The sequence below is a fragment of the Arachis hypogaea genome, chromosome 16 (genome assembly GCF_003086295.3).
Source record: "Arachis hypogaea cultivar Tifrunner chromosome 16, arahy.Tifrunner.gnm2.J5K5, whole genome shotgun sequence".
NCBI classification, from domain to species: domain Eukaryota; kingdom Viridiplantae; phylum Streptophyta; class Magnoliopsida; order Fabales; family Fabaceae; genus Arachis; species Arachis hypogaea.
Window position 1 is genome coordinate 110,236,296 of NC_092051.1, and position 14,005 is coordinate 110,250,300.

Consider the following 14,005-nt stretch of genomic DNA (forward strand, 5'->3'; position numbering starts at 1 on the left):
TATTAAAATTTTAAAAAAAGTGAGTTGTTAATCAATTTTAAATTTAAATTTATGTAAAAAAATATTTTAAATTTTTTTTCATTAATCAGAATTAATTTTGAAATAAAAACTTATTTTGTATATCATATTATAAAATAGTATAGTTATTCATTTTTTTAATGACAATTATTGTCAAATAAAATGATATAAAAATAAAAAAATATATTCCATCTAGAAATAATAATTCATTTTTCAATATAATAAATTATATAATGAATAACAAAAGTTATTATAGTTTCTTTTTACACAAATTAATATACTCAACTACGGTGTTTTAGTAATATTACCAAAAAATATTAATCAATCTAATAGCTTTTGTAATGACATAAGTTTATATTATAAGTTTAAAAACTTGAAAATCATGTCATAAAATATAAAATTTTAACCGATAATAACGTTGATAATATTGTTTGACTTCCGGAATGAATATGATACCAATATTGCTATCATCAATGAGAATTATTCTACTTTCAAGACAAATACTATTTTCTTTCACTGTATTTTCCAACTCGATAGGTCGAGAACTAATCCTCCACGGATTGAAACTCTATTTATTGAGGGTCTGTCGTAGCCAATGAGTTGTTACATATACAAGATGGGATTCGAAACTCTAATACTTACTCAGGTAGACGAATGAGATGACTACTCAATCAATCTAAATCAGTTAAGACAAATACTAATTATTTTTAATATTTTTAACATTAAAAATAATTAAACTTTGATTTTACTTATAACTTTATAAAATATTTATAGTAATAATTATTATATATATTTTTTATTTAATCTCTTTTAATAAAAAATTTTATATATTTTTATTAATTATCCCGTGTGTACGGAACATACACTAGTTTTGGATAGTAAACCCTATTTACGTTGCTTACAATAGACCAGATGTCAAGTCTTATTTAATATACAAGAAATTATAAAAATAAAAGTTTAAGACAATGTACATTGTGCAACAAGAATGTAGTAGATAATCAACATCAAATAGACTCTTTAGAAAGAGTAACCAAAATAAATACATCCCATTTACAATTTGAATCCCCAAAATAAAATAAAGTTTACATATATATAATCACATGTTAAGAAAAAAAAAATCACTTAGATAATGTACAACTGATATTTTGACAAATTAAAGAAGGAGAAATTGGAGAACTGGATGAAAAGAAAAAAAGAAAAAAAAAAGTTTGCAGAACGGAATGGATGGCATGAAATTAATTAGCACCTCACCAATCCCTATTCCATCCCTTTTTGCCATATTAGAAGTCCATCTCTTTTATATCTACAACCCTAATCTATGAATATTCTTCTCAACATTAGTGTACAATTACAAAGCGACAGTGATTGTTCTCTTGCTTTAATTTTTTTTTTTTTCATATATATCTACTAACTCATCAATGATCTCCACATTATGATGTTCCAAATACTTTTAAACTTGCTTGTTTCCAAACACACCACACAAAACCTTATCGAAAATCTCCAAAAAAGATTCCCATTCACCTTTCCTCATGTCTCCAAAGGAAATGCCACTAATCTCGCAACTAGTCCCTTCTTCTTCTTCGTTATTATTGTTGGGAACATCAAGAGGAACACTGGCCTTAACCTGTGAGCAAATTGTCTCTAACTCGCTCGGTGTTTCTTTGCCGCCACAAAACTCCCTCGTCATCAGTAACCCTATGTCGGTGAGGCAAAGCCCTGCAGCTGCAGCATGCTTCAAGAAAATGGTGCAAACAACCAGAACCCTAATTGAGGACTCCCTCAACAGAGGAAGCTCTGATCTTAGAATCTGAGCGTCCTTAAACGGATCGAGTTTCGAGATGTAATCAAGTTCTGAGTTGGAGAAAGGTGTAGAAGCCTGTGGCCAATGGAGCCACTCAAAGTAAGGATCGTCAAGCCACTCAGGGAGGCAGAAGCCATGGTCAATGGGAACAAGATGAGCAGCAACACCAGGAACGAAGCCATGATTCATAACAAGCATGTTGCCGGCGTGTCTATCAAGGTTGAGAAGGCGAATGTCCAAGATTCCGATCTGGTGAACAGAGGAAACAGAGTAGAGAGAAGGTCCCAACTCGCCGGCATCGAAAGCGTGACCGATGAAGCGTTGAAGCGACGCGAGTTTAGGCGCCTCGTTGGCGAAGAAAGAAGCGTGAGAGAATTTGACGAGGGCTGTTGGAGGTACAGCAGCGAAGGAGCCGTGATCGAGGAGATATGCAGCAAGCTCACGGGTAGCAGCCTCGCCGATGCGAATTGAAGTCTTGAGGCCCGGCTGGCCCGGTAATTGAGAGCCCAGGTCCTTTGGATTGTTTAAGGCTAAGGGCTCTTCGTCGACGGGCTTTGCTACGGCGATGTTTTTGCCGCTGATTGGGTTGCAGAAGAGGTAGGCACCGCCAAGACCGTTTGGGAGTGGCTTCGGATGAAGACCTGAGGCCATGGCAATTGCGACCTCGACGACCAGAGCGTGGACCGGAGCCCCGGAGCCGCGAACAATCTCGATTCTTGGATGCGAGGAGGAAGGGAGGTCTTCCCCGGATGATAAAGTGGTTAAGGGGAGGCATGGAGTGGAGAAGCTGCGATGGATGATGTCAGCTTCTTCAGATTCAAGAAGGTGAGTATGTTGTTGTTGTTGTAGTTTTTGTTTTTGTTTAAAGGAGTGGTGGGAAAGAGTAGCTCGATTGAGTTCCAAAATGGTCTGATCAAGGTGACTGAAGGATTGGAGCTTGCATCTCTGGGACCTGCTGAATGGCTTAAATCCGTGGTGTTGGTTAATGGCTACAGCCATTTTGAACAATCTCTTCCAGATGATAAATTATTATTGTCGTTGTTATTATTATTATTGCTTGCAGCGCAAGAATGATAATGGTGGTGCATTCCAGGGGCCAATTTTCTTCTCACCAAGCAACTAACATACATCAAGATCCCCTAAATGTTCATTTTTCCCAAGGCAATCATCGCATCTGCAACAATTCAAAAAGCAACACAACTCTTTAATTGGTCCCTTTCCTCTTCGCTCATAATCAAACAGTTACCCCTTTGTATGTTTTTCATTGGAAACCCTACTGCACTGGTTTTCATATCGATAGATAATTTTAAAAATTTGATTAAATTATCATTTAACATTTTCAATTATTAACTTTATACAAAAAATAATATAAATTTCCATCTTTATTTAAACTCATTTAATTAGTCATAGAAAAAATTGATAGAATGTATTCACATATACACTTATAAAATTAATATAATTTGTATTCAGATTGCATTAATTTTGACATAAAGCATACATGCATGCATAAATATATAAAGAAAAATGCTAGGACTATTAGAATTTATTATTTTTGGTTATTAGTTAGTTATCAATATTTAAAAATATAGAATAAAATATATTGTTGGATTACTAGATTGAAGGAGCTAAACTAAAGAAATTGAGTTGATGATTAAGTGATGACAAAAAATAATAAATTCTGATGACCTCCTAATATTTTTCATATATAAATAAAAATTTGTTTATAATTAATTTTTAAACTCACTATTTAAAAAATTATCTAAATATATAAATATAATTTAATAATTATATAAATCTTTTTATACAATAATACATTAAAATTAAACTCTTAACTACATATTAAAAATAATATTGACAGACACTAAATTTAAATTCATCGTATTATATGTTTAGACTTTTCATATCTCAAACAACCTTTGTATTTATACATTTTTTATATTTTACATATATAGTCTCAATCTCAGATATTAGTCTAGTATTTATATTTTGTTAGTGTTTATGATGCCAAAAATGAGCTGCCGAATTTGCCCCCAAAAAAGACCTAACTTTAATATTTTCAAATATAAAGTAGTAAGTTTACATTGTCAATATTTCCAAAATCATAAAAAGGAACAAAATTTAGATAATTTCGACAACAAAATTAAAGGCACTAAAAAATTTGTCTTGTATTATACTCTTTCCTCGTTTGCAAATTTACTTTAATATCATAGAGAGGACAACTCCCCCTCCAAAAAACATAAGAGGCGAAGATAACAATGACCAATTTTATGATGTCTTTTATTTTGATGTCTAATTTATCTACATTATTTTTAAAGTAAAAATTAAATATTAGTTAGTTATTTATTTCAACAAATTGGACACTAGTGTAAGGTATCATAGCAATCACTTATATATATACACATACATGTGCCATTTGCTAAACTAGATACGAATTTCAATGTATTTTTTTGTAAGGTACCATAACAATCACTTATATATAAGCATGTGCCATTTTCTAAACTAGATATGAATTTCGATCTATTTTTTATACTTTATATTCCATTCCATTAATAGTTATTTCCATTCACTTTAAAATGAAAACCTAATGTAATATATATATCAAGATTTATGTGATTATTTAATTACGATAAACCTGAGAGAACAATTGTATATCCGTAAAATCTATTATGATATATAGAAATGTTTGATAAAAAAAAATAAAAAATTACCAAAATTTATTTTATTTAAAATAATTAATAAATATTAAATAAGATAAATTTTGATTTTTTTTTAAATCTTGATAATATTATCGTATGACATATCTTATCTATTTTTATTGTACTAGTAAGAGACAGAGTAGATACACAACCAAATTTTTTAATAAAATATAAATATTTAATTTGATGAAAATTTACACGCAGATATCTTCATGTAAAGTTGACATTTAAGAATAATTAAATAATTTGACAAATTTAACTAAATTATTTTTTAATTGTTTTTAATTATCAACTTCACATAAAAAAAATAGACTGTAAGTGAGTTTTTACTTAAATATTTACCTTAAAGGGGTGAAAACCAAATGCCACTCATCGCTTAAACTTTGGATAGCAAATAATATCAGAAAAGCAGGCTAATTTCTGCGCATTTTTTTCTCGAATCCCTTATAACCTACAAATTTTCCAACCACAATGTAAACAACAATGTTTAGATAAAAATGAACAAGTATATATATGTATATACATGTCCCACATTCATTAAAATAATCATATATTTTAATATGGAATGAAAAGACGTACGTACAGAGAAAATCCAAGTACATGCATCTCTCACTTCTCTGCACATGATTTGCTACAATTGTTTGAACCATAGATCATATAATATTCACACAATACACAATGCAATTCCAGAATATATTGTGCACACAACATTGTTTGAAATGAGCAATCATAAACACAATACACCATGTTATCATGCTATGAACAAAAATTGTAAGACAATCACTATTTACAACCATCTCGAAATATAGGAGGTCTCCATTATCGACTATGATCTTCAGAGATGAATCAATTACATATGCATGCATGGATAGCAATAAAGCAACAACGTTACGCACAAACATGCACATCCCCGCAAAAAGAAGAAGAAAAACAATTTTTTTTAAATAATTAATCATCAATAAATCAATAAAATAAAGTAAAGATAAATTTCACTTTTTACATATTTCGAATTCAATGTTCAGTGTTTTTGTATCAACAAACTACGAATTGATATAACTTTTCATATTGAGATCACAAACAATGACGAAAAACCACCAAACTACCCAAAAAAAAAAAAAAAGAACACCAATAATCTTTAATTTTTCACATGATGGATGGAAACTTGTTCTACCAGGAATCAAACAAAACAAAAACACAAAAAGAAAAACATATATATAGCGAAGATGTTGAAATGATGATATATATTATCATACCCTGAACACTTGTAAAGGTATTCAGGGAAATGAGAAGCAACGGGAGCGCGAGAGAAATCAAAGCGTCACACCGGAGTAATATCGAAATAAAACTCCACTACTTCTCACTTCCACTCCCACTCCCAAAACTAATTTAAATCTTCCCTCACCCCCTTTAAACACACAAATCCTTCACACACCCACCCCCCTTAACCACCCTTTTCCCTTTTCTTGTTACCTCTTTCTCCATCTATCTTTCTTTCCCTTTTCCACGTTACTATTTTTGGCACCACTCCAACACTTGGCATGCATGTTTCTGCATACAAATTAAAATTAGCATTCTTCAAAATCACCTAACTATAATATCAAAATCTTTTATTTTAGTATTGACTAACCTTCGTTAAACTGTAACCGTCTACTATATAATTTGGTTCGTGGCGATATCGCAATGTGACACCTGCCATGACCAAAAGAATAGGATGTGGTTAACTGCTTCTTCATGTTACATTGCAAGTTGGCATTTTCCTTTTATTAGTCTTTGCTCCTTAAAAAGTTTTCTAATGCCACACACTGTTTTTTATTTATTTCTCCTGGAGTTTTGCTCTTGATTTGTTGCGTCGAAACCGGCATGGATTTGGTTTAATGTTTTTAGTTTCACATGTACGTTGAATGTTTACAAGATAAAAATGTGTATCAATCATAGTTATTATCAGAATCGAACAAGTAATTGATTTGATCATTAGATCACTAGTTTAATTGACAAATCACTAATTTATTATTCGGTTAATTTTGTTATAATTAAATAAAAATTTAAAATTATAAAAAAATTTAAAATACATACATATCTTCATAAACATATTAATAATAATTAAATATTAATTTTTAAATATAACTATTAACTAATAATATAAAAAGAATAAATGACCATTTGTACCCATGAGAGATGAAAACGGTGACATTCGTACCTATGATAGCTCGAAACTAGACTTGTACCCATGAGAGATGCTGTCCGTGTGACAAAAGTGACCCGCCTTGGATCTGAGCTTGGTTCGTGCCTTTCCGAACCTACGTGGCACTTCCACCCCCCAAGCCTATCTGACGTGAAATTGAACGTTGATTATCAAAAGGGATAGGCTGAACTCACGAAATGAAAACCCTAGGTAGCTTCCCCCCTCTCCAATACAAACCAGGATTCAAAGAATCGAAGCTTGTCGAATGTCAATGAGTGTGACGTTGAATCTCAATCGAAGCTTGGTTCGTACCTCCCTCAATGTCTTTTCGCAGATTTACTCCTGCTCCAAGTGATGGCAGTGGCAGTTCTTCGTCAAGTTCGAAGAAGAAGAAGGTGAAGAAGCTGGACGGCAGATGCTTCTGTGGAAGAGAGTTTGCGTTGATGGAGTCTAGCACCGTTACGAACCCTAATCGATGGTTCATCAGATGTCCTCTATGGGCGGTAAGGGCAGACGCTGTTGGAGTTCAGGTGAGAAAGTTTTGTTTGCATTTAAGTTGACGAATCGGTGCATTTGTGTTGTTTTGGCAGACAAGAGACTGCAAATACTTTGTATGGGTTGATGAAATCGAAGAAGGATGGGAGGGCATAGCAAGATGTTTGGCCAAAAGACAGTCAGAGAGTTCTTATCCAAGGCATGATGATGGGCTCGTTGTCACTGAACCTGGGGAAAATCACCAAGAATCATCAATCCTGGCGAGAGGGATAGACAAACTTAGGGTTGAAATTAGGGGTGAAATTAGGGGTATTAGACTGTTGCTTTTATGGATAGCATTGGCTGTTGCATTTTGTTTGATCTTTCTGCTGTATTTCTTTCTGAAAATGTAAAATTTGTATGGAATTAGGGTCTTTGTAAATCATGAGAGTATGAATGTATTTTCTGTTTTTGACATAGACACTTTGATTCTGTTGCTGCTCTGTTACTTCTATATGAACTTTTATTGGTACTCAGTTGGATATATATGCACATGCAAGTATATTTTCTACTTAAAGAATCATAATTAAGCTCTATATGTGACATAGAGACCTGATGGTTGTGGGGATGAACTATAAAACCAGGAAAGCTAACTCAAAATATGGACTGAACATGAAATAAACCAAAAAACATAGTTAAATACAGCAAAAGTAGCATGTCACAGGTAGAACAACCAAAACAGGAATGCTGCCTACTCCAACATAGTGTAATAAACCAACCAGTGCCCCAAAATTAGTATATCATTAATGAAAATTACATCAGAATAGCAAAAAAACATAAGCAACACAGTCTATGACATTGGTATTGAGTTACTGCTCCCGCTGGAGATTCCATTTTTTGCTCTGCTTGATGCACCTCTCCTGCCTCGACCTCTTCCTTCACCCCTGCCTCTAACATCTATGCCTCTAGTTCTAGAAATACCGTCCGCATCCATTGTAGGCATGAACTGCACGAACCTTGTGGTTGTCCCTGCACTTGCACCCTGCAGTGGATTTGGGATTGTTTGAGAGTTGTGTGTGGAAGGGGTTGTGGTTGGATTCTTCGGAGAGGGTGCAGAAGCTTGTGGGGTATGTGCAGAGGGGGGTGGTCGCTTGACACTTCTCCTTTTATGTTATTTCTTGGCTGCTCCAGTGGTTGTTGTATGATGGGTTGTGTGGCTGCTGGTTGTGGCATCGGGGGTGGAGGCTGGATTTGAAAGAAAAACCAGTTTACCATTATAAGTCGTTAAACAAATGTAATTAACGAACTGAATCAAGTAACTAACTAACCTGTGAAGTCTGGGCTGCTGTAGAACCGTTTTCCATCTCAGTTGCTGCTGCTTCAGCCTCGGCAGCTTCTAATGTCTCCTCATAGTACATTTCAGCCAGCATATCTTCATCCTCATCACTTGCAGGAACTTGTGGGGCAGCACTCCCTTCACCCATTGCTTCCTTTCTCTTCTTACAGCTTTGCTTGTTATGACCAGCCTACGTAAAACAGGAACTAGTTAAATTGGTGCAAATGAACTTAAATTGGTACAACTGAACTTAAATTGGTACACATGAACTTAAACAACGAATTATAGTACACTGCACACACCTGGAGGCAGTATTTGCATACGATGGTGCCAATGCTCCTCTTAGTTCTATGAGGATCACTCTTATCCTTAGGGGCATCATTTCTTTTGTCTCTTTTCATTGAAGGTCTTCCGATTGGCTTCTTGTACCTGGGTGGCAGAATTGGTAGGGTGTCAGCATGCTCCCAGAACTCTTGGCTTGGAACTGGCCGCATTGAAGTCTGATATGCAGCATTATAAGCACCTATAGTTAGCCAGTTATGTGCATACTCTTCAGGTCTTCTATTCTGGTAAGCTAAAGCAGCACATGCATGTCTACAAGGTAGCCCAGTCAACTGCCACAGTCTACAACTACATGTACCTTTGCCCAAGTCCACACTGACCTTCATGGGAAGACATTGGACTTCATAGACATTTCCCGCGTCATCTTCGGTTGGAAGGGGTCTCCATTTGTTGCTCTCTCTCTTCTCTCTTTCTAATCTGCTCTGTTGGGTTGGGGCTAACCTCCCACTGTACCCAATCAAGGCCTTTTTGTTTCTTGCCATGATTCGCATGACGTAGCACCTCACTTCCTCCAACATGGTTATGATAGGCTTACCCCTCATCTTTTTAACCTTGGCATTAAACACCTCGCAATTATTATTGGTGTAGTTGTCCATCTTAGGATACTCGCTAAAATGTGCTCTACTCCACTGTTTCGGACTAATCTTGTCCAAGTATTTCCAAGCCCCTACGTTGATCTTTTTCAGCTTATCCATTGCAGCATTGAAGTCTTGTGTCGTAGAGGCCTTAGCACATGACCACATACACTTCTTCAGCTGCAAGTCACCCCATTTCTTGCGAAAGTTTTGCCATATATGCATGGCACAGAACCTGTGGTTGGCATTTGGGTACATTTCTTGGACTGCAGGAATTAACCCCTGCAGATAACCATTAATATGACCAGCATTCAACTATATTTCAATAACAATCATTCAACAGTAGTTCAATTTTCAGACTTCAATGAAGATAAACAACATTCATCATAAGTCAATAAATCATACTTCCAGAGCCTAAACCACACTAATCAGTCTTATAAATTAAGCATCTAAACCTAGTTGATTAATGAAGCATAAAAAACTATACATAGCAGAATTAAAACACATGTGCAGAATTAAAACATACATACCTTCTGCATGTCCGACATGAAGTTAAACCCGTTTGCCTGAAAGTCTCCCACATCATCCTGAAGGATATCTAAAAACTACTTCCAGCTGTCCTTGTTTTCTGATTCAACAATTGCATATGCAATGGGGTAAATGTGGTTATTTGCATCCTGCCCTATAGCTGTTAATAGCTGACCCCCATAATACCCTCTAAGAAATGTGCCATCCAACCCTACGAATGGTCTACAACCACCTACAAATCCCTTCTTGCAAGCCTCAAAACATACATAGATCCTTAGAAAAATGGGATTTGAATCAGGCATGAGATTTGTGTGTATCCTAACTGTAGACCCAGGGTTAGTCTTTAGAATCTCATTAGCATAGTCGCGAAGAATTGCATACTGTGCAATCTCAGATCCCTCAATCCTCTCCTTCGCCTTCTTCATAGATCTATAAATCTTTCTCTCGTTGATAAGTATATCATACTCAGCTCTGAAGAACTGGTCAGCCTCTCTCACACTCAAGTTTGGCTGAAGTCTTATTCTTTCTTCTAGCTCATCAATCACCCATTTACCATCTGCTAACTTGCAGTGATTGTCCCTACTGCAAGTGTGTTCGTTGACAAAGGTCTTAACCTGATAACTTGCTGGAAATGTCCTCTTGGCACAGTATATCTGCCAAGGACAATCTTCATCATAGCATATAGCCTTTGACCTTGTAGAGTCACAGCGTGCAAAGAAAATGCTTCTTCCGATGTTTATATTAAATTTCTGGACTGCTTTCCTAAATTGACTTAGAGTCTCAAATTCCATTCCCACTTTCAACCTCACCTGGCTAACAGGGGCATCGGCATTACTCTGAGAAAATGCTGTGGTCTCATCAGAATCTTCATCACTAGGTATGCTACGCAAGTCCTCTGACTCATAGCAATGATACCCATCGTTGTCATCAGAAAAATCTTCCTGATCAACTGGGACATAGAAGGTTGGAGGCTTGTCTGGATCAGAATTAGGGATGAATGACTGTCCTGTAGGAGGGGGCCTCTTTGTTGATCTTCTACTGTTCTTTTTTCTCTGACCTCAGCCTCATCTGAAGGATTGGTTTCATTATTCTGGGGAGTCCTGTTGGAGTCAAAAGGTGGGGCTGACTCAGGGATTTCTTGTGAAAGTGGATTTCTGTAAGGATGTGGGATGTATTGGGTGAGCTGCTCTGGTGCAATATGGTCAGATACATTGGCCTGAGAGGGAATGAATTGGTCTGTATCATCAGACTGCCAAGATTGCTGTGAAGCTTCAGATACATTGGCCTCATGGGGAGGGACTGGGTCTGTCCCATGAGTTTCAGATGGTTGCTGCTCTACCTCAAGAGGTGGCTGTGAAGGTTGGGAATGAGTTGATGGTGGTTCATCCGGCTGCACAGGTGTTGGAGGAGGTTGGGAAATGTTATTTGGTTCCTGTGTTGCTACAGGAGCTGGGCTGTTCTCTTGATGGGCCTGTACCATGGGCTGTGGGCCAGCACTTTTTTGGACCTGCTTTTCAACTTGGACATTACCAACTATCTCAGCATCGTCATCATCTTCCACTACTGCTAATCTTCTTCTTGGAGTCTTCTTTGGAGTTGGTACCCTTTTAACACAGACCTTTCTTCTCCCCTTTGATGGAGTCAATTCCTTAATCTCCACTACAACAGGCTGATCCACAGGATGCTCTGTATACAAATTAATTCTATTTCCATTCTTCATGGTTGCCTCATACATCCTAACTACATCCATATCAACCCTTAGCAGCTTCAACCCATCATGAAGCTCCTTCCCAGGTTCTAGCCAGTAAAACTCAGAAATGGACGTATAACCAATGTCCTTCAGCAAGTCAGAGATGAAAAATCCATTGAGGGTATCAACGTTTACCCTCTCTATCTCCGTAACTTCTCCACCAATGTAGCTAACCTTACCAACCGGGTCTCTCTCAAACCTTCCTCTATGATGAATTGACAGAGTTATGTGGATGGTGGCCATCCCTGGAAGTAAAATTTAACAAACCAATAAACACACATTCTCTGTAACTGATGCTAACACAAACCCTAAAACTACTCTCTATCAATTCTGAAGGAAATACAGTAACTCATACGGTTTCATTAGCCAGTAACGTTTGTCTAACCACTTGCAACGACATACCTGTGTAATTCTTCAAAGGGAGTGACCACCTCAATGTCGAATACCAAAGGAATGGTAAAAGCCCCTCCTTGCTACTCGATTCGGTGTACTCTGGTCGTCTTCTCCAGCTTCGAATGGACCAACAGTGACGATGAACCTCTGCTAGGGCTCCACTGATTCTCGCGGGAACTGACGTTTCTTTTTCCTATCCCTTTTGATAATCAACGTTCAATTCCACGTCAGATAGGCTTTGGGGGGGGGGGTGGAACTGCCACGTAGGTTCGGAAAGGCACGAACCAAGCTCAGATCCAAGGCGGGTCACTTTTGTCACACGGACAGCATCTCTCATGGGTACAAGTCTAGTTTCGAGCTATCATGGGTACGAATGTCAGCGTTTTCATCTCTCATGGATACAAATGGTCATTTATTCAATATAAAAATAAATAATAAATTAGTTATTAGTATAAAATATTTGTTTAATTTAAACTAGTCTATATTTCTATACTCTATACAAGACAATATATAATACATAAAATTATATAAAAAATTTTATAAAAAAATTAAATAAAATATATATAGTAATTATTATTATAAATATTTTACAAAGTTCTATTTAAAATCAAACTCTCAGGATTTTATATATAGTCATTGTTATTTCACAGCCTTTGCTAATCTACCCTCTGTGCAATCACATCGTTACCACTTACCAATCCTCCTCAATGCCAGTAAAACACATATAATGCAAAAAAGTAAAGCACAAATAGTATACATACATATATAGCAAGTAAATCAACTAACATTTAGGCATGTTATTCAAATAGGCATAACTCAAATAATCAAAGCAAGCAAGCATGTAAAAGATGCATATGATGAATGTCTATTCTATTTGGCTCGTGATATCACTTGTCGGTTCAAAATGCCAACCCAACACATCTCTGGAATGTCGCCTTTCTACCACACCAGGATTATAGTGCCCTGCTCACTCTTTCTTGTGCCCCACGAGTTATAGTGTCCGGCACGCTCTTTCGGGTTATAGTGCCCAAGTTCACTCTGGCGGTAGAGAAGGTTATGCGAGCAGAAGAATGCCTCAGTCCTCACATCTCAACGTAGGCGGGAGACTGCCTCGGTCCCTACGCCGGCACCGCTACCTCGACAAGTGGGAGACTGCCTCAACCCTTACCCGAGGTGCATAACAACTTACCAAATCAATGCATATCACAATCACCTACTCAATCTCAGAGATCATTGCTCATAGCAAAAGTCTGCTTATACTTATCTCATTAACCATAATCATTTATGTTTCTCAATTCTTTGTCACCTCAACACTCTGCCTAGACACTCAAGCTATTCAATACACAGAACTTTCCAAGCCTAAATCACAATCTTCTAAACTTATAACATAAATTTATCAATTTATTTTACTAACTTGTCTTAATAGTCTTAGAGCCTAATTACTAGATAGAAATATTAAACAGTAAGTAAAGAAGTTTAGAAATTTAGGGAATTCTTGAAAAGGTAAAATTGGGTTGTCCGCGTACGCATGCCTTGGAATTTGGGTTGTCCGCGTACGCATGTAGTGTCCGCGTGCGTATCCAATTAAAATTGGACCATGCCACGTACGCGTCCATGCACCGCGTACGCGGGAGTGCTGGACAAAAGCCATTACCTGCGTCGCGTGCATGTGCCGCATACGCATGATGTATTAGACTTAGAAAAATTTAGGGAAAAAGGCAGATAGGTTCTGACTTTTTAAATTTTTGACAAATACATCCCTGACAAAATTTAAATACAAAAAAGTCCCTGACTTTAACAAACGGAGGACAATTTAGTCCTTCCGTCTATTTGCCTCTCATACACCAAACAGAACTGGCTGACGTGGCTGAAACGGTGTCCAGGTGTCCATTACGATGCCACGCGGGAAG

The 14,005-nt window shown here is 36.5% G+C and overlaps 1 protein-coding gene across 4 annotated transcripts; it reads right to left on the minus strand.

Annotated features, from left to right (window-relative positions):
* Positions 1 to 990: 990 nt before the first annotated feature.
* On the minus strand, positions 991 to 5,949 carry LOC112754643 (phosphatidylinositol 4-kinase gamma 1-like). Of its 4 annotated transcripts, none has more exons than XM_072220940.1 (4): positions 5,769 to 5,949; positions 5,099 to 5,132; positions 4,858 to 4,966; positions 991 to 2,993 (listed from the first exon to the last, which is right to left on the minus strand). In XM_072220940.1, the coding sequence occupies exon 4, from the start codon at positions 2,816 to 2,818 to the stop codon at positions 1,469 to 1,471; it is 1,350 nt and encodes a 449-aa protein (XP_072077041.1). In that variant the 5' UTR covers positions 2,819 to 2,993; positions 4,858 to 4,966; positions 5,099 to 5,132; positions 5,769 to 5,949; the 3' UTR covers positions 991 to 1,468. The 4 variants fall into 4 exon arrangements, with proteins under 4 accessions (XP_072077041.1, XP_025658125.1, XP_025658124.1 ...); XM_025802340.3 differs by having other exon boundaries at positions 5,099 to 5,146; XM_025802339.3 differs by lacking the exon at positions 5,099 to 5,132.
* Between the last annotated feature and the right edge of the window lie 8,056 nt (positions 5,950 to 14,005).